Source organism: Delphinapterus leucas, chromosome 7, assembly GCF_059928025.1.
Source record: "Delphinapterus leucas isolate spDelLeu-1000000601 "Yukka" chromosome 7, BTC_Dleu_Yukka2, whole genome shotgun sequence".
Lineage (NCBI taxonomy): Eukaryota > Metazoa > Chordata > Mammalia > Artiodactyla > Monodontidae > Delphinapterus > Delphinapterus leucas.
The window spans coordinates 93,619,937-93,640,489 of NC_143135.1; the positions used below are offsets into that span (position 1 = coordinate 93,619,937).

The window sequence follows — 20,553 nt, forward strand, 5'->3', positions numbered from 1 at the left end:
CAACTGCCTTGTCTATCAAATGACAAGAGCAGCTTACCTCATAGGGTTGTGTTAAATATTCAGTAGGTTAATGCCACGGTGTCTGGTACCAAGAAAGTGTTCAATGGATGTTAGCTATTATTCAAATCTCTGGAGTCCTTCCATCTAGAACTTCTTCCCTTACTCTGTTCTCCTCTCTAGGGTTGCTGAAGCTAGGAGACAGTGTGCTTGAAAAGGGTAGTACGAGATAGGGCAGTACCCATATCTACCCCCTGGTTTTCTATCATATTAGGTAAAATCACGGCAGAGCTGGTCAGGCGAGGCTTGCTTAACTCTGAGGTAGCCCTAGCCTCGTTCCTGACATCATGTGGATTTCTGCACTCACTAACATGAAAGCACTACACAGGTTGTCTCCCTAGAGGCTGAGTATACCTTAAAAAAGTTATGAGAGAACTGTTTTAAGGACTCTGAGCTCCTTAGTATGTGGAGACTGATGGGTGAGTTACTTTAATCTCCCGTCCCAATCCCGCATGCTGTGTGGTTCTTGATGAGTAAGCTAATCAGGGCAGAATTGTTTGCATCTAAGTAGAAGCTTTTTGGCAGTAGCTGCACGGTAGTCTCCATCAGAAGCATAATGTAAGCCTGGGTCTTGCGTTCCCAGAGATAAAATGCTTATGCAGTATTACAATTAATTAAGTCACAGCGAAATCTAATCAATAAAGACTCAAAAATATTGTCCACAAGAGATCTCTATATACTTGCCTCAATGCATTTTTTTCACTGTAAATTAATTTTCCTTCAGCTAAATATTGGGCTGGCCCAAAAGTTCGTTTGGGTTTTTCCAGAAGATGTTACCAAAAAATCCAAACGAACTTTTTGGCCAACCCAATAAATGACTGATCTTACTATATCTGCTAGCAGGTGATATAAGTGGTGAATAAGACAAACTAGGCTTTAAGAAGTAGGCCTCTGATGGTTTTTAAAAATATACTGGTAGTGACTGAGCTTGGTGCTCAAAAACTACATTGTTGGCTTCCGTCAGTGGGACCGGAACTCAGAGAAAGCAACTGCTAACATATGTGGCCAGGTCAGGTCTCACCTTCTGCAGAAACTCAAAAAAACAGGAAGGTTCAACTTTGAATCCTTTTATAATTTAGGCTCAGGGTTTTACCTAACTGCTCTCTGGGATGCTCTGAGAAGTTTAATCCAAAAACACTTGCCTAGACCAAATGTATTTTACTTGAGACATTGAAAGCCAACTCTATCGTAGATCAAACCCTTTTAAAAACTAGAAATCACTTGACCTGGTCATTTACATATTAATGTATATAACAAAAGTACGTAAAACCAATTAATAATTCAGATCATCAGTGAGTTACGTATCACTTTAATAATAAAATGCAAGAGTCTGATGGAAGCGTCTATAGGTAAGTGATGATTCAATTTTTCATTAAGAAAAATTTACTGAATATTTACACCATACCAGTCGCTCTTAAGGCTTATGGGAGGATGATGATGTGTGTGTGAAACACAGTTCTGACATAAAGGAGCCTGCATTCTAGGGAAGAGGAGAGGAAGACACATACATAGCTATTGAACTAGGCAGTATAATATCGATCCCCCTTGAATAAATCCTCTTAAATTTATACCACTGTCACTGCAACTTGAAAGTATGTCTTTAGGATATCTCGGGATGTCCAGGAAGGGAAGGTTGTATCAAACAAACAAGCCTAGGCCTAGAAATATCCACTAATTGGGAGGACACTTCATTCCACACATTACTGACAATAAAGAGACGCTTCGAATTCTTAAACTAACTGTATCCATTTGTATAGCATGGCCTCCCACACAGCTGTAGATACTCTGGAATTCAACTTGTCTAGAAGAAGCTGGACCATGAGGCCCTCCCCACTCGGCCACCCAAATGCTCATTTGAAAAACGACACCAGCTCTGCTGGAGTTTCTAGATCCTTCTGGCAGAAAAATGGATAAACTCAGTTCAAGTCCATGACAACAGCCTGAGAACAAAAGGATCTTGTTTTTTAGGACTTCCCTCAACTACATTATTATCTGTAGCACAGTAATGGCTGACCTGACAGGCTGGAAAGCGGCTGGCTCCAGCCTCCATACAAAGAATTAACTCTAGGTCTAACGAGGTGCAATTATGCCTAGAAGCTAGGGGTGTGATCAGCAAAAAGACTCAGGGACAGACTCTAGGTTTCCTTTACATGAACTTGAAACTTTTTGGTACTTGAAGGACGTCTAAGCTGAGAGAAGACTAAACCATCGTATGCCTTTATCCTTCAGACAGCAGTCTCGAAGGGCCTTGGGATTCAGGCCTCCGCTGGTAGGCAAGGCCGAGCACATGTATGTCCCTGAGGGCAGAGAGATCACACTAGTAACACAGCAACCGTCTACTCATTTCCTAGATTGGGTTGTTTGTCACTTCCCGTACTTAATCTTACAAAAAATGTTATTCCTACTTAGGGAATTACTTGTCCAGGATTAAAAAGTGGCCGCATTTAGGATAATTATGTTGGTGTTCTATGAGTCTTTAAACTTCCGTGTTAACGTATATCATGTTATAAATATTAGCTCTTCCTAAGTAGTTAAAATGTTACATGGTTTATTTCTAAGCACTAAGACACAATGTGGCTGACAGCAAGGCTAGCTATTTCACCAGCATCCACTATCGGAAGCCAGCTCTGTAAGGCTTGAGTAAAAATCTTTTGCCGTGATGTGGAGGTGGAGGGGAGAACGGATCCAAGTTGCTCACAGGAAACACTGCGGACACTGGAAAAGCAGAGGAAGTGGTTTGTTTACACTGCCCTTTCTTTGCAGCGGTGTGGGGTAGTAGAACAGACACTGAATTTGAGTACTAACTTGGTCACTTATTACCTGTGTGGCTTTAGGCATGTCAACTAATTTCTTTAAACTTCAGATTCTTAAACTTCATTGGCAAAATGATAAATGCTAGTGTCAATACCAATTCCAGAGTACAATTACATAGCTCAAATTAGATCAAGTACAGGAAATACTTTGTAAACTTGAAAGCCCTAAAGAAACGTAAATTACCGTTATTGATATTATTATTTGAATTATTCGGTCGTGAACACTGTAACAAATCTATGCATGCATGCATTCATTCAGCAAATATTTACTGAGTGCCTACCAGGACCCATGCACTGTCCTGAGCCATGGGAATACAGCAGTGAACAAAAACAAAATCGTATTACAGTCAGGAGGCAGTGGGGACGAGGGGTGGGGACACAGTAAACAAATAAGGTCAGGTAGTGGTAAGTGCCATGAAAAACCGTGAAGCAGAGTTACGGAAAGAGAATGACGGGGGTATCAGGAGAGGTCTCTCTGGGGGGACATTTAAGCAGAAACCTCAAGTTAGGTGAGGAAGCCATGTAAATATGTGAGGAAACAGGAATGCGTGCACTTGGAAAGTCTGAGAAACAGCAAGGACGCCTCTGTAACTGGAGCTCCGGGCCTAAAGGGAAGAGAAGCAGGAAATGAGATTAAAGAGAGGGGCCAACCACAGTGTGCCTTGTAGGCCATAATAATAATGACTTTTGGAATTGTTTTCTAATAATAATGACTTCTGGAATTGTTTTCTAAGTGTAAATGAAAGTGACTGGAGGGTTTTAAGCAGGATCCTATTTACTATCTACATACTGTTTACTAAATCCTACCACATGCCAGATACTCTGCTAGGCTAGAGACAACTGTGAAAAAAAACCCCACATTTTGTCTTTACTTTCTCTAAGCTCACAGTCTGGTATGGAAGATATATAATGAAAGAAACAATTACAATGAAATGTTTGGGAAGTCCCATGATGAAAGAAAGACTGGTAGAAATTATCTAGATTCTTATTTTTATCACATCTAATTTCTTGCTCTAGAATTCAGGAGTGGGTGGCATGGGGTAGGGTAGGGGGAGGAAGAAGTACCCCAGGCAGAGAGAGTTGCTCCAGAGAGTATCACTTGTTCCGGGAACCAGAAGGAAATTAGGGCGACTAGATGTAGAATGGGATCTGGGGCTGCAGAGATAGGCACGAGCCAGGTCACAGAAGTATTACTATGTCATTGTTTTTCAAAAAGCAGTCATGAGATCAATTCAGTAAGTTATAATTAGCATTTTTAATGTAATAGAATAAAATGTATTAGAGTGCACTGCACCTAGTAAAGACAAGTTTTACTTTTTAAAAAAACTTTTGTTCAGCTGTATGTATATATGTATTTTCTAGGTCACTGTATGAAATGTATCTTTTACTACGGTCATGGTCAAAAATGAAGTCAGTGCTCTAGCCGCATTAAGGAGCGAACTGCAGCCTAGAGGCAATGGTAAACCATTGAAAAGTTTAAGCCGGAAAATGATATAACCAAATTTTGTGTGTGTGTGTGTGTGTGTGTGTGTACGCGCGTGTGTGTGTGTGTGCGTGTGTGTGTGTGTGTTGTCGTATATAGTTTAGAAACATTACTCATGCAGCCGTGTGGAGAACGCATTAGAGAGGGATAAGGCTGGAGCCAGGCGTCCATTTAATTGGCTATTATTTAATCCAGGCAAGAGCCACTACAGAAGTGTCTACAGGAATGGAGGGTTGAATCTACAGGATTTGGTAAGTGAGTGGCTGTGGTGATGGTAAGAGAGGAGGAATCAAGGCTAGCTTCTTGGTCAGACGGTGACACCATTCACTAAGATAGGGAACACAGAATGGAGCAATTCTAGGGAGGGATTAAATTCAGTTTTGAAAATGTTTCCACTGCTGTGAATTCAAGACATACAAGTAAAGCTGACTGGTAGCAACTGGTTGGATATATAGCCTCTCATTCCAGGAGAGGTCTGGGCCAGAGAGTTACCCAAGTGTTAAATGGGGACTGAACATCACTGTACTCCCTGAAGCCACAGCAGTGAATAAGATGCTCAGAAAGATGGTGTAAAGAAGAAAAGATTTAAAGGATGAACAGAGAAAGAGAAATCTGGCAAACAAGGTGTACTCAGAGAGACAGGAGGAAAACTGCAGAACATGGCATCTGAGAAGCAATGGGGAAAAAAGTGTTTTAAAAAGTAAGGAGTGACTCAACAATAAGAAAACAAACAACCAAATTTAAAAGTGGGCAAGGGACTTCCCCGGTGATCCAGTGGCTAAGACTCCACACTCCCAATGCAGGAGGGACCTGGGTTCGATCCCCTAGCCGGGGAACTAGATCCCACGTGCCGCAACTAAGAGTTCCCGTGCCGCAACTAAGAGTTCCCGTGCTGCAACTAAGACCCAGCACAGCCAAATAAATAAATAAATAAATAAATTTTTTTTTAATGGGCAAAACATTTAGACCTGTCACCAAAGAAGATATACAGATGGTAAACATGCATATGAAATGTTAACCATCATACATCATCAGGGATTACAAATTAAAATAACAAGATACCACTTCACATCTATTAGAAAGGCAAAAATCCAAAGCACTGACAATACCAAATGCTGGTGGAGATGCAAAATGGCACAACCGCTTTGAAAGACACTTTGGTGGTTTCTTACAAAACTAAACATACTCTTATGGTATAATCCAGCAATCACACTCCCTGGTATTTAGTCAGATGAGTTAAAAACTTACATCCACACAAAAACCTGCACGCGGATATTTATAACAGCTTTCTTCATTATTGCCAAAACCTGGAAGCAACCAAGAGGTCCATCGGCAGGTGAATGGATAAGTAAGCTGTGGTACATCCAGACAATGGAGTATTATTGAGCATTAAAAAGAAGTGAGCTATTAATCCACGAAAAGACACAGAGGAAACTTATATGCATATTACTAAGTGAAAGAAGCCAATCTGAAAAGGCTACATAATGTATGTTTCCAACTATATGACATTCTGGAAAAGGCAAAACTGTGGAGACAGTAAAATGATCATTGACTGCCAGAGGTTAAGGGAGTGGGAGGGATGAACAGGCACAGAGGATTCTTAGGGCAGTGAAACTGCTCTGAATGATACTATAATGGTAGATACATGTCATTATGTATTTGTCCAAACCCACGGAACGTACAACACCAAGAGTGAGCCCTAGTAAACGATGGACTTTAGATGGTAATCCAATGTAGTGTCGCAGCAGGTTGATGGACCGTAACAAATGTTCTACTTCAATGCCGGATGCTGACAGTGGGGGAGGCTATGGGTGTGAGGGGACAGGACGTATATGGGAGCTCTCCGTACTTTCTGCTTAATTTTGCTATGAACCCAAAACTGCTCTAAAAAATAAAGTTTATATTTAACAAAAGAAAGAAAGGAGTGGTGAACTTGTAGCATTTAGCGCTAAATACTGCTGGGCAGTCATTAAGATAAAGACCAAGGATATCCAATAGATTATGACAAGATCACTGGTGACTCCGGCCAGAACAATCCACTCCACCCCTTCTCTGCCTCCTTCCAGAGTAGAACTGCCAAGAGCTGTGTCTGCTTCCTTTCTCCGCTTCCCGTCCACCCCTTTCCGGCCGCATCTACATGGGTCAGGGTTTTACTCCTGTTCCTCCACCAAGGCGGTACTTCAGGGTCATCAGTGATCTCTTTAAATCCGGTATCCAGTTCTGTATGGCTATTAGCATAACTGATGACATTCTGGGCTCCTACCATGCCTCCCGTCCTTCCACTGACCCTACCTAGGACTGTGCTAAGTCACTTCTCTGTCATCAAGGACTCTGTAGTTAATAGCCATTGTTTCATGATCATTAGGTCCAGGTGGCCTCTGTGCTCTGGTGATCTCCAAACAATGATGAAGACCTTTGCTGACATATTCCTGGTGCCCATTAATAGCCTAGCCACCCATTAATACATATTGACTTAGGAATGCACTTACTGTTTCCAAGCACATACCCACGCCCCTTAGGTTAACGATAAAATTGTCCCCTTGGCAGTGCACGGTACCGTTTTGAGTGTTCCTGGATGGTTGTCCGCCTGATCCTACTTATTCTGTAAGTTACCCTATAATAAACTGACCCATTGATCACCTGGAGCTGCCTACCTTGTTTTTTGGTCTCAAGATGCCTTCTCAGTTCAATGGGTGCTTTCCGTTCCCTCCGTCCTCCAACAAGTTCTTAGTCATCTGATGTATCAGCAGCACCCCCCACAGTTCCTCATTCCCTCCTCCTTGAAACATTCTCTTCACTTGTTTTCTAGAACAGAGGACTCTCTGGCTTACCTTACTAGCAATTCCTATGTGGATCCCTCTTCACGTTCCTGATCTCTGAATATTAGTGTGTCCCAGAGATTAATCCTTAGACCTCTTCTCTTCTCTGCAATCATGGCCTAAAAAGTGACCTTATCTCAGAGCTTAAAATACTGTATTATCTACATACTGATCATTCCCAAATGTGTATCACTAGCCCACCACTCCCAACTAAGGTACAGTCCTATATTCAACTGCCTATACAATATCTCAACTTAGATGTCTAATGGGCATCTCAAACTAACACATATAAAATATCTCTCCATTCCCATCTCTGTTAGCAGTAAATCCATCCTTCCAGTTGCTCAAGCCAAAACCCCTGGATTATTAATAATTACTTTTTCTCTCACATCAAATCCCACATATATGTTGTTGGAGCCAGACTGCCTAGGCTCAAATTCTAGTTTAGTCACTTAGTAGCTGTGTTATCTTGGGAAAACTGCTAAACATCTCCTGGCTTCAGTTTTATCACCTACAAAATGGGGGTAATACTCCCATGTATCTTACAGGGTTGTTAAAGTAATTAAATGAGTTAATGTTTGCAAAATGCTTGAAACAGAGCCTGCCACACAGTACATACTATCTCTCTCTCTTTTTTTTAATATTTATGTATTCATTTATCTGTTTAGGCTGCACCAGGTCTCAATTGTGGCATGATGGATCTTCGCTGCGGCATGTGAACTCTTAGTTGCGGAATGCAGGAACTAGTTCCCCGACCAGGGATCGAACCTGGGTCCCCTGCATTGGGAGCGTGGAGTCTTACTCACTGGACCACCAGGGAAGCCCCAGTATTATCTCTTGAATCTGACGACTTCTTACCATCCCCACCTCTACACCCCAGTCTGGGAACTAGCCACCAATATCTCTCACGTGGATTACTGCAAAAGTCTCCTACTAACTGGTCTCCCTCCTTCAGCCCTTGAACCTTTCAACCAACAGAGCTGCCAAAGTGATTTCTTTAAAACACAAAAGTCACCATAAAGTTCTTTAGATATTTTTGCATGTTTGAAAATATTCATAATAATAGTTAGAAAAAAACGAAAAGTCAGATAATATCATTTCTCTGTTAAAATCCTCTGATCCTTTGCATTTTACTCAGAGTGAAAAAGGCCTTAACGCTGACTGACTAAGCCCTCAAAGTGAGCTCTCTGTTGCCTCTCTGATGGCATCTCTCCTGTCCCCTCACTCATTCCTTTCCAGCACAGAGGCTTCCATCCTGTTCCTTAGACACCCAGTCATGCTCCCTCACTGGGGCCTTTCTACCTGACATCCCCTCAGCCTGGAAAGCTCTTCCTCAGGCTGCACGGCTCACGCCCTCACCTTCTCCAAGCCTTCGCTGTAATGTTGACTTCTCAGTGAAGGGGTTCCCTGACATACCTTTCCAAATAACCACCCACCCACCATCCCTAACACCTCTTCTCTATTTTATTTTTCTCACAGCTTTTTTCTAAAATGCATTTTAGAAATAAAATTTCTGAAATTTATTCTAGATGCAATTCTCATTTATTCTAAAACGTAATTCCCAGGTGCTTATAGTGTGTTGCCAACCCAGCGGACATACACTCTGTATGCTGTTCCTTAAAGTGAAATCATGATTAAGCAAAACTAAATAGATTGCTTACAGCATTGTCTCCAAAATGTTCTTAAGTGCACATAGATGGTGATGAAACACTGTAGGTTCTGGGTGTCTGGTGTCTGTCTTCAGTGTTAAATTCTTCTAAGAGCTACTTACCCTATTGCCCACTCATTTAAAAAGTACTTTTTGAGTCTGGGGGATAAATGTCATAGAGGCAGGAAATGTAGTAGCAGCAAGATTAAGATGCAAAGCCTGCTTTATCCTTGGCATTTATTACCACATCTCAGTGGGGCCCCAGTAAATAGAAATATCATCCTGAAAAAGGGTGAGAGATGAGGTGAAGACAGGGGTGAAACTACTACGACTACTGCTACTATGCGATGTACCTATTAACTTTACACACATTCTTTAATTTAGTTCTCATAGTTGTAGCCCTCACAAAACTGTCAGCCATTTATTGATGAGGAAACTGAAGCTCAGAAAGACGTAGTAGTCTGCCACACCACACTGGTAGTCCTATGTAGAGCCCAGAGCCAAACTCAGGACAGTTATCTGATGCCAAAGCCTAGGTGCTCTGTTCCTATAGAACCTTGCCTCTGGAGGTGTCAACTCAGCAAACTGGAGCCAAAAAAGGTGGTTAAATGGGCAATTTATACTCTGTCACTCAATTCCTGGGATAACTTAGCATGTCTAATGTTCCATGAACCCAGTCATAGCTGTGTGATGGCAACTCCCTTACCTGTGGACATAAAAAATGGGATGCGGAACTTTCCACTCAACACCCGGGCCCGCAGATTCTGCAGTGTACTCCCATCAAATGGCAGGGCACCACACACAAGCACATAGAGGACGACTCCGAGGCTCTGCATCCCAAACAGAGAGTACGTACAATTAATCACATCAGAGGAAACAAAAAAGGCCATTATGGTATGTGTATGAAGATAATGGTGAGTCATGCACGAGATAATGGAACAAACTTTTTCTTCTTTTTTTATGAGAAATAATATGGGGCATTGTCAAGGCCAATCATCTTTAGAATAGTCAGCATTCTTCTTTGCTTCCAGACATTACTTTTTGGGAACATAACTAGAATTTCTCTCAGTACTCATCCTAGGGAGAACACAAGTGGCAACAACAGAAAGAATTTCTGTTCTTGGCAAGGGTACCCATCCAAGCTTGCCCTAGGGATTTTTTTTTTTTTTTTTTTTGCAGATGCAAAGGGGGAGGTTGAGCTCCATGGCTCAGTCCATAAGACAAAGGTTGAAGAACAGACTGCACCAAGAGTTGGGAATTCAAAGAACAGGTGATCAGTTCTAGTGCAGTACTACGTGTTGTCCAGGATGAGGACAGCTGTCGTCAGTCAAGGGTAACTAATGCTATGGGGTATAAGGGAAGGCAGTCACATACCCAGATGTCCACTTTGGGCCCGTCATATTCCTTTCCTTCAAAGAGTTCAGGTGCAGCATAGGGAGGGCTGCCACACCAGGTCTTTAGCAGCTGCCCAGGAGTGAAGAGGTTACTGAAGCCAAAATCTAGAAAGACAAATGGATATAACTCATGTTATCTTTACCCAGTGAATACTAGTTTCTAGTCAATAGAATAAAGGTTCTGGATCCTTAAGTGTGAATATCAAACACGAAAAGAGAACCTTTAGAAATTATATAACCAGCTGTTTAAATTTAAAGTAATAGTGAAATAGAAATACAGATGGGCTGGAATGCAAAAGACACATGGTTAACTAAAAGTAAATACGATTGGTTTATGTCAGCAAAACCAGCACCGTTTCCTTCATAAATCTGGACTGAGTGAGGTGAGTGGTATTTATTTACGAACAAAAATAAAATTGGATAATGATTGATATTAAGACCATGTCAGAATCGGTAAATACATGTTAAGTCTACTCACCTGGACCCAGGATTTTCAGATTACTTTTACTTCTTATGACAAACACATTTATGACCACTAGAGATATAGTGAACTTAAAAATTAGACAAAGTGACTTTATTATCATTAAGGTGGCTTATTCAAAATAAAGAATATGCAACTTATTTACAAACAAACCACAAACACTTAATATTTTAACTTCAACTCCTTTTGTGCTTCAACGTCCCCCCTTCATTTCTCCCCCTCCCACTGTCTGAAGAGAGAGTTGACGGGAGATAGGAGGGGTGTGGTTTGGGGAGGAATACCAAAAGAAAGTGAACAAGGATGGCAGGCAAAGGATAGAGTCTCGCTGACTTATAAATACTTTTATGCACATAGATATTTAGATGAACAACGTGCAGGTACGACAGGCTAGAGCTCCCTCCTGCCCCCAGGCCTACCACATTCCCACAGTCCCAGCACTGAAGACTCTGGGCACCTCCCTACTCTCAGAAACACTCCTCCCTTTCCTAGCTTTACTCTCCTTGACAACTCTGCCCCCTTTTGCTATTTGCTTTTCTTCTTCCTACCTTCTCCAGAAGGTGTTTTCTAGTAAAGCATGTGCTGATTTTGACTATCGCTCCTTGCCCTGTATTTTCTCAGGGCCAGCTCTTCTGGTCCCACAGCTTCCACTCTCATTTGTTTGGTAATGATTCTCCAAATTTATATCTTTGGCCCTGGTACCATGCTTAAGTTCCTGACAAGAGCTTCCAGTACTTGCCTGGGAAGAAACATCTCAAATTCCGCATTTTCCAAAATCAAACCTGCTCTTCCGGCAATGTTCCCACGTTCATTCATGGCACTACCTCTGCGTCACCAGGAGCACTGGCGTCTTCGCTCCTTGCTCCTTCTCATCTCCATTTCAAACCGGAGGTACAGCTTTTACTGCTTCTACCCTGTAAGTGTGTCTTGAACCTATCTCCTTCTTTCCATTTCCATTCCTCCCACCTCAGTTCACACTCTTATCATCTCTGACCTCGACTGATGCTCTTGCTTACTACCCTCTATTTCATTTCCCTCTAAGCCACCCATTCATAGCACAGTGAAAGTGACACAAATCACATCGTGCTGCCTGCTTGCTCAAAAACATTCGGTGGCTCCCTTCTGCTTACAGAACAGTCCAGCTCTCTTAGCATCTTTACCTTTAAGTAAAGGTCCTCAGGACCCAGCTCCACCCAACCTTTCCAACTCACTCCTAGCCATTCTAGCATCACTAGACTATGCACAGCTTATGTGCCTCTCTTATGCTACTTACTCTCTGTGCCATGCTTTTTCCCTTCCTTGCCACATTTGAAAGCGCACTCATTTTCAAGGCCCAGTCAAATATTACTTCCTGTATGAAGCCTTAACTGACTCCCACCACAAAATACCATGCCAGTGGCTTCCTCCTCTCTGCTTCCATGGCCCTTTGCTTATACCTCTACAGCCCAATTACAACTCTGCCTCATGCTATACTTAGTTGTATTATGTGTTTATACCCTCCACTAGTTAGTAAATGGGAGGGATATCGTTTTATTTATCTTAGTCTCCACACAGTGTTTTCATACATAGCAGGGACTCAAGAAAGGGTCACTAAATTAAACTGCAATAAAACTGCAATAAAATCACTGGGCCAATCCTCTTGTCACCTCCTGGCTACTGGAGCCTTTTCATACTGACTGGCAGCTGGCCAGCTACTAGAGCCTCTACCTCCCAGCCAGCCCTCCTAAGGTTGTAAAAAACTTAATGATCACAAGGGGCTTAGAGGTCAGAGCTATCATCAAAATCACTACAGATACTTCAAGGAGAGAAATCCAATACTCTCATTCATCAATGCAAAATAAATGCCTCTTCTGCCAAGTCTTCCTGAATCTCCTGTAAGAAATGTCCTCCACCTACTATCTCTGTACTCCCTTATTACTTTGTATTCCTCCTTTATTTTGGGTATTTACATATATAAATATCCTATTCTTCTAGCTCCTTAAAAATATCCTCTCTCTCTAGTAGAGGTCTACCCCCTCTCTCCCTAGTTCCTTAAAAATACCTGTTTCATCTCTGACTCTCTCACATTACCTAGCATACTGTTTAATTTAAACACAGTAGGCACTTAACAAATGTTAACTATGAATGCAACTGCAATTAAAGCCCTACCAACTAACCTACAACTTTTGAAACCCAGTACTTTTAATTTATAAGTTAAAGTCTGCATGCACTGAAACCTGTTTTTCTTAAGAGACTGGCGATAGGTTGCTAAAAATCCCAACAAATGAGATTCAGCAGAGCAGGTATCTTTGGGAATTATCCAGAAAGAGGGCTCTTGATATATCTTTTAATTGGTTGGCAAAGACCTTCACCAGGTCCTTTCCCACGACTAGCCTTCTCTGCACAGCGAGGAAGGCGTGCTGATGGAGTCTGTAATAACTAATGGACTCTGACACTGGTGTGATTGGATAGCAAAGTCCAGAAGAGTCATGGAGTATTCTGCTTGTGTTTTGAATGGAGAATGCAACAGGGCAGGCAATGAATTAAAACCACTTGATTTTAAAACTTCCTAATAAGCAGCTTAAAGTACATAGGAAATCTGTCATTTTGAACAATGAATCCTCTATCTACAATTAGTAACCTTTCTATGATTTTACTCTGTCGGGCAGGAGAAGGCACAGACTTAATGGCACGAGCTTCTACCAAACAGGAAATCTTTACAAAGGAAACAATATTAAAGGAAACCATCTTCAGCGATGGTTATAGGCTTAGATTGCTATTAGGTGTTTATATGAGAAATGAGTGTGCAGGAATGAATGACATGATCAGGGCCTGACATCTAGAGATGCCACATCGGGGGAAACACCTGCTTCCAGAGCATGTTACAGCCACACAGCTGCCCTCAACAGCTAGACCCAGTGACCGACAGCAAGATTTCAGTAAGATTCAACAAGAAACCCCCCACCAGCAGCTCGCTCCTATTTCCTATTACAGAAAGCATAAACCCTTTAGTCTTGTAAACCTGTCATGGGGTCTCCTCTAATCATTCCAAGTATTGTTTCTTACTCCTAACCCTAAAGTGTTGCACATTTAAGCAAAATTTATTTTGCCATGCTTGCTATGACACTTGTCGGAATGGACTTGTTCATCTTATTTTGGCTCAGTAGCTTAGCTAAATGTCTTTCAGTCTTTACTAAAGCTTCTTATTCCTAATGTCTCTTTCACGGTCTCCAAGTTCCTCCATTATCTTCACTCATGTATTTAACATGTATTTCTGGAACCCTTCCAATCAGTAGAGCAATGTGTTGGTTCCTATGAAAGAACCAAAGGCAGAAAAGATATGTTCCTATGGAAGGACTCAAAAAGAAAGCAGAACTTAAGTTGAGTGGATTGGAGCTAGAGAAGCAGAGGGGGATATGGAAGGGGTTTTCTAAGTGGTGGCTGGGCAAAGGCAGAGTAAAGGCAGATCACTTGGAACTAGTGTGCTAAGTTGAAGCAACAATAAAGAAACTGCCCTGGGTATGATGTAGGGTTCCCCAGAGGTATATGGCAAAAAATAACATTACACAGTAGCAACAGGCCCGACAAAATACAGCTTTAAGTGATAGAACAAGGACCCTAGATTTCACCATGTGGACTTTTCTTTCTTTCCTTTTCTTCTATTTTCCCCAAATTTACAAATTTTATTAGATTTCAGATACAAAGAATTTGATTATGAATTAATTATAATCTTTGGTTCCTGGCACATTCTCACCATTGTTCCACATGTGGCCTGCTTTTATTTAGACTTTTTTTCTACAGCCTTATTATATAAAATTCACCCATTTAAAGTGTACTTGCAGTGGCTTTTAGTGTATTCATAGAGTTGTACACCATTACCTCAATCAATTTTAGAACATTTTCATCAACCTAAAAAGAAACCCTGTACCAATTAGCAGTCACTCTCCATTTCTCCCCCCTCAACTCTCCCACCAATGCCTCCGCCCTAGACAATCACTAATCAACTTTCTGTCTCTATGGATTTGACTATTCTGGACATTTCATATAAAAGGAATCACACAATATGTGGTCTTTTGTGACTGGCTTCTTTCAATTAGCATAGTGTTTTCAAGGTTCATACACATTGTAGCATCTATCACTAGTTCATTCTTTTTTAATCGCTGAATAATATTCCATGGTAAGGACACACCACAATTTATGTATCCATTCATCAGCTGATGGATATTTAGGTTGATTCTTTTTTTTTTTTTTTTTTTTGGTACTATGAATAATGTTGCTATGAACATTCACAAAAGTTTTTTTGTGGATGTATGTTTTCATTTCTCTTGGGTATATACCTAGTAGTGGAACTGCTGAGTCATATGGTAACTCCATGTTTGGTCTTCTCAGGAACTGCACAAACCGTTATCTGAAGTGGCTGCAACACTTTACATTCCCATCAACAATGTACAAGAGTTCCAATTTATCCATATCCTTCCCAACACTTTTTTTTTTTTATTTAATTTTTGGCTGCATTGGGTCTTCATCGCTGCACGCGAGCTTCCTCTAGTTGTGGTAAGCGGGGGTTACTCTTCGTTGACGTGTGCGGGCTTCTCATTGTGGTGGCTTCTCTTGTTGCGGAGCACAGGCTCTAGGCCTGCGGGCTTCAGTAGTTGTGGCGCGCGTACTCTAGAGCACAGGCTCAGTAGCTGTGGCGCGTGGGCTTAGTTGCTCCGAGGCATGTGGGATCTTCCTGGACCAGGGCTCAAACCTGTGTCCCCTGTGTTGGCAGGCAGATTCTTAGCCACTGTGCCACCAGGGAAGCCCCTTCCCAACACTTATTACTATCTTTTTATATTTTTTAAATTACAGCTATCCTGGGTGGGGGATTGGTTTTAATTTGCATTTCCCTGATGGCTAATGATGTCGAGCATCATTTCATGTGCTAATTGGCCATTTGTATATCTTCTTTGGACAAATGTCTATTCAAATCTTTTGCCCATTTTTAAATTGGGTTAACTTTCTATTATTGAGTTGTAAGAGTTATTTATATTCCCTGGATACAAGTCCGTTGATATGATTTGCAAATATTTTCTCCCATTCCGTGGATTATCTGTTCACTTTCTTTTTTTTTTAAGAAGATGTTGGGGGTAGGAGTTTATTAATTAATTAATTTATTTTTGCTGTGTTAGGTCTTCATTTCTGTGCAAGGGCTTTCTCTAGTTGTGGCAAGCGGGGGCCACTCTTCATCGCGGTGCGCGAGCCTCTCACTATCGCGGCCTCTCTTGTTGCGGAGCACAGGCTCCAGACGCGCAGGCTCAGTAGTTGTGGCTCACGGGCCTAGTTGCTCCGCGGCATGTGGGATCCTCCCAGACCAGGGCTCGAACCCGTGTCCCCTGCATTAGCAGGCAGATTCTCAACCACTGCGCCACCAAGGAAGCCCTGTTCACTTTCTTGATAGTGTCCTTTGATGCACAAAAGTTTTCAATTTTGATGAAGTCCAACTTATCTAGATTTTCTTTTGTAACTTATGCTCTCGGTGTCATATCTGAGAAATCACTGCGTAACCCAAGGTCACAAAGATTTACCCCTATGCTTTCTTTTAGAAGTAGTTACTTATTTTTCGTTATGCAGTGAGCACCCCTGAACCCACCACCCAAATAGAAAACTGCTATCTTAATAATTACATCTAATCATAAGCACTACCCATCCCATCCCCTGTCCTCTTCCAACCATTGATTTTCAACCCTGCGTATATATCAGAATCACCAATGTATTTAGAGTGATCCACAAATCTTACTTCAGACCTACTGGATCTCCTGGAAATAATTTAGACGACTGAATGTAAACAGATAAAACAACTCTTTCCAAAGAGGTTTGAGAACCACTCTTACAGTGATGAGTCGTTAGAACTTCCGGTACGGGCAGATGCAGTAAAATTAACCTGAAAGCAAGACTAGGTTAAGTGTGACGTGAAGTGGAAGGCCTGTGAGAAAGTAGAAACAGTGAAAATGAGAAAGACAACTCAAAAATTATTTTGAAAAAAGACTGGACAGTACTTGAGGACAGATAATAATACATGGGATGAAAAGGAGTGAAAAGTACAGAGTAGTTGATTTGGGAAGAAAAAAAATTTTTTTTTGGTCATGGATTGAGTTTAAGAAGGTGAGAAGAAATTCAAGTGAAGATGTTCTGATGAAATGAGTTGTAGTAATGAACGGATAAAAGTTTTTTGAAAGAATAAGTGGAGAAAGAAGGATGGCTGGGAATCAAGGCTTAGGAAACACCCATAGGTACTTCCTATGCTATAGGTGCAGGAATAGAAAGAAAAAGGAGCAAAAGGGAGAGAGAAATATATCATTATAATAAGAAAGCTGAGAGAGGAGAAAAACATTTCAAAGAAGGAAAAGGTGGTCTGCAGCATCCATATAATGTCATCCAAGCACTATGCAACTTTTATCTGAGGGAAAACTATATCACATGTAATGACTCGAGACTAAAAGTGGTATAATTTCCCCTGAGAATTTTTGTTAGTTAATCTGTCTTAATGCTAAGTCATAGGAATGAACTAAGAACATAACCTAGATTCATTATGAATCATCCAGAATGTCACACTACGAATAAAATAAGGCCTTTCTTACTAAGTTGGATGACAACCAATAAATAATAATTCTGAACTATGAGTAAATTTGTTCAGGGTACTTAGAAACGAGCAATGTGGCCACGCACATGAGTGGCACAGACCCTGGAGAGCCAAGTATACTGGGCTGCCCTGCTTCGTCTCAGTGCCACAGTTTTCCCATCTGTGCAGCACTTTGAATTCTGTGGAATAAAAAGCCATTTTTCAAGGGACACTCTGTCAAGTGCTGTGTTTTGGTACCACGTATTTATTATCTCATTGAGATGAGCGTTATTTTTGTCTTACGTCTGGGCAAGTGAGGGTCATTAAGTAACATGTTCAAATATAAAGTTTAAACAAACCCCAAAACTTACTAAGAACAAGGCCCAGCCTATAATTCCAGCCTGGATGCCCTCAAAGCCCACATCCACACTGTGCTTTCAGCATCAGGTATATGTTTATATTTAGGTAAATGTACATCCCACAACTATTTTTATACAACTTCCAAATTCCTTAGTTATTATATTCTACTGTTTTTCATCTTCTTCTTGACTGCCAACCCTTTGTTTTGCTTATGTAATTCCCAAAGGCATACAGGGCTTGAGACATACTGCTTTTTTACAAGTTGCTTTAAAAACAGTGCACTGAAAAGAAGAGTAGGCACTGTATACCACTGAGGAAAGGATGAATTTCTCAGTAAATGGCATAGGTACATCTGATTTTCCATATGGGAAAAAATTAAATAGGACACCTTCCTCACATCATATCATAAAATTAATTCCAGGTGGATCACAGACAATGTAAAAGGTAAAACTACAAAGTTTTTTATAAAACAATAAAGGAGACTATGTTTATAGCCTCAGGGGATGGAAGAATTTCTTAAACAAGAAACAAAAGGCACAAATCATAAAGGAAAGGATGGTAAATTCGGTTACATTAAAATTATACTAAAATGTCTAGGCCAGGAAGCACATGAGAAGCTGCTCCACATCACTAATCATTAGAGAAATGCACATCAAAACTACAGTGAGGCATCACCTCACACCAGTCAGAATGGGCATCATCAGAAAGTCTACAAACAACACATGCTGGAGAGGGTGTGGAGAAAAGGGAATCCTCTTGCACTGCTGGTGGGAATGTAAATTGATACAGCCACTATGGAGAACAGTATGGAGTTTCCTTAAAAAACTAAAAACAGAATTACCATATGACCCAGCAATCCCACTACTGGGCATATACCCAGAGAAAACCATAATTCAAAAAGACACATGCACCCCAATGTTCATAGCAGCACTATTTACAACAGTCAGGTCATGGAAGCAACCTAAATGTCCATCAACAGACGAATGGATAAATAAGATGTGGCACATATATACAATGGAATATTACTCAGCCATAAAAAGGAACGAAATTGGGTCATTTTTAGAGACGTGGATGGACCTAGAGACTGTCATACAGAGTGAAGTCAGCCAGAAAGAGAAAAACAAATATCGTATATTAACACATATATGTAGAATCTAGAAAAATAGTACAGATGAACCCGTTTGCAAGGCAGAAATAGAGACACAGACATAGAGAACAAACGTACAGACACCAAGTGGGGGAAAGCAGGGCGGGGGGTGGGAAGAATTGGGATATCAGGATTGACATATATACACTAATATGTATAAAACAGATAACTAATAAGAACCTGCTGTATAAAAATAAATAAATAAAATTTAAAAATAAAGTCTGTCTTGCTCATAACAAAATTATACTAAAATGTCTATTCATTGAAAGAGAGAGTGAAATGAGAAATCACGAAATGAGAGAAGTTATTTGTAACCCATAAAACAAAAGACTCGGGCTTCCGTGGCGGCACAGTGGTTGAGAGTCTGCCTGCCGATGCAGGGGACGCGGGTTCATGCCCCGGTCCAGGAAGATCCCACATGCCGCGGAGCAGCTGGGCCCGTGAGCCATGGCCCCTGAGCCTGTGCGTCTGGAGCCTGTGCTCCGCAACGGGAGAGGCCACAACAGTGAGAGGCCCATGTACCGCAAAAATAAATAAATAAATAAATAAATAAGACAAAAGACTCATATCATTATTGAAACAAAAACTCCTATAAATCAGCAAGACAGACAACCCAGTAGAAAAATGGGCAAAAGACTTACTTAAGCAGACACTTCACAAAAAAGGCCAAAGACATGAAAAGGAGTTCAATCTCATTATTAAAGACAAAATAAAAAACTAAAACCACAATGAGATAACCATTACACACTCACCAAACTGACAAAAATTGTAATGTGTAATAATACCCAGCACTACACACTACTATACAGAAGTGGATAGCTAACAGGGACCTACTGTATAGCACAGGGAACTCTACTCAATGCTCTGTAATGGCCAATATGGGAAAAGAATCTGAAGGGGAGTGGATATGTGTATATGTATAGTTGATTCACTTTGCTGTACACCTGAAACTAACACAGCATTGTAAATCAACTATACTCCAATAACAAATTTTAAAAAGAATACACAGCACTGGTGAAGACATGCAGGAGTGGGAACCCTCACACAAACTGACACACCAGTTTAGCATCACCCAGTAAAATCTGAAAACAGACATACAGTACAACCTAGCAACTTTACTCCTCAGTTTATACTCTTCATTAATGTTTAAGGATGCACATTAATGTTTAAGAATGCAATGTTCATCGCAATTGTTAATAAGAGCTACAAACTAAAAGCAATCCAAATATCCATCAATGGATAAAATGGAAAAATAACTTGTGGTATACCTCTGTCATGGAATACTAGACAGAAATAACTGCGCCACAACTACTGAAGCCCGCACGCCTAGAGCCCCTGCTCCGCAACAAGAGAAACCACCGCAATAAGAAGCCTGCACACTGCAACAAAGAGTAGCCCCGCTCACTGCAACTAGAGAAAGCCCACGCACAGCAATGAAGACCCAATGCAGCCAAAAATAAATAAATTTAAAAAAATGATCCACATCAAAAAATTAATAATAAAAAATAAAAAGGGATAAAGGTATGAGAACTCAGAGCTGCCCTTAGAGAACAGCTAAGAGGGTAGGAACTGGGAGTTACTTGCTGAAACAGGAATCCCAGTGAAGTTTTTGTTAAAAACAGCAATAATCCTATTTGAAGAAGAGCAAACTATGAAGATGTGATATACAATGACAGAGTTTAGAGTTGTAGTTAAAAACAATTTAAAAGTAGTAAATATTTTAATGATATATAATTGCTGTCATAATATAACAGCAATTAGGTATAAATGATAA

At 40.9% G+C, this 20,553-nt stretch overlaps 1 protein-coding gene across 8 annotated transcripts in view; it reads right to left on the minus strand.

Annotated features, from left to right (window-relative positions):
- The window catches only part of SIK3 (SIK family kinase 3), a 296,083-nt gene that overhangs the window by 41,353 nt on the left and 234,177 nt on the right, over positions 1-20,553 (minus strand). For all 8 annotated transcript variants that reach the window (XM_089915561.1, XM_089915560.1, XM_089915559.1 and 5 more), the window contains 2 exons: positions 10,195-10,319; positions 9,527-9,650 (listed from right to left, as the gene is read on the minus strand). In XM_089915561.1, coding sequence (XP_089771687.1) covers positions 9,527-9,650; positions 10,195-10,319 — 249 coding nt within the window. The remainder of the gene's footprint in view (positions 1-9,526; positions 9,651-10,194; positions 10,320-20,553) is intronic.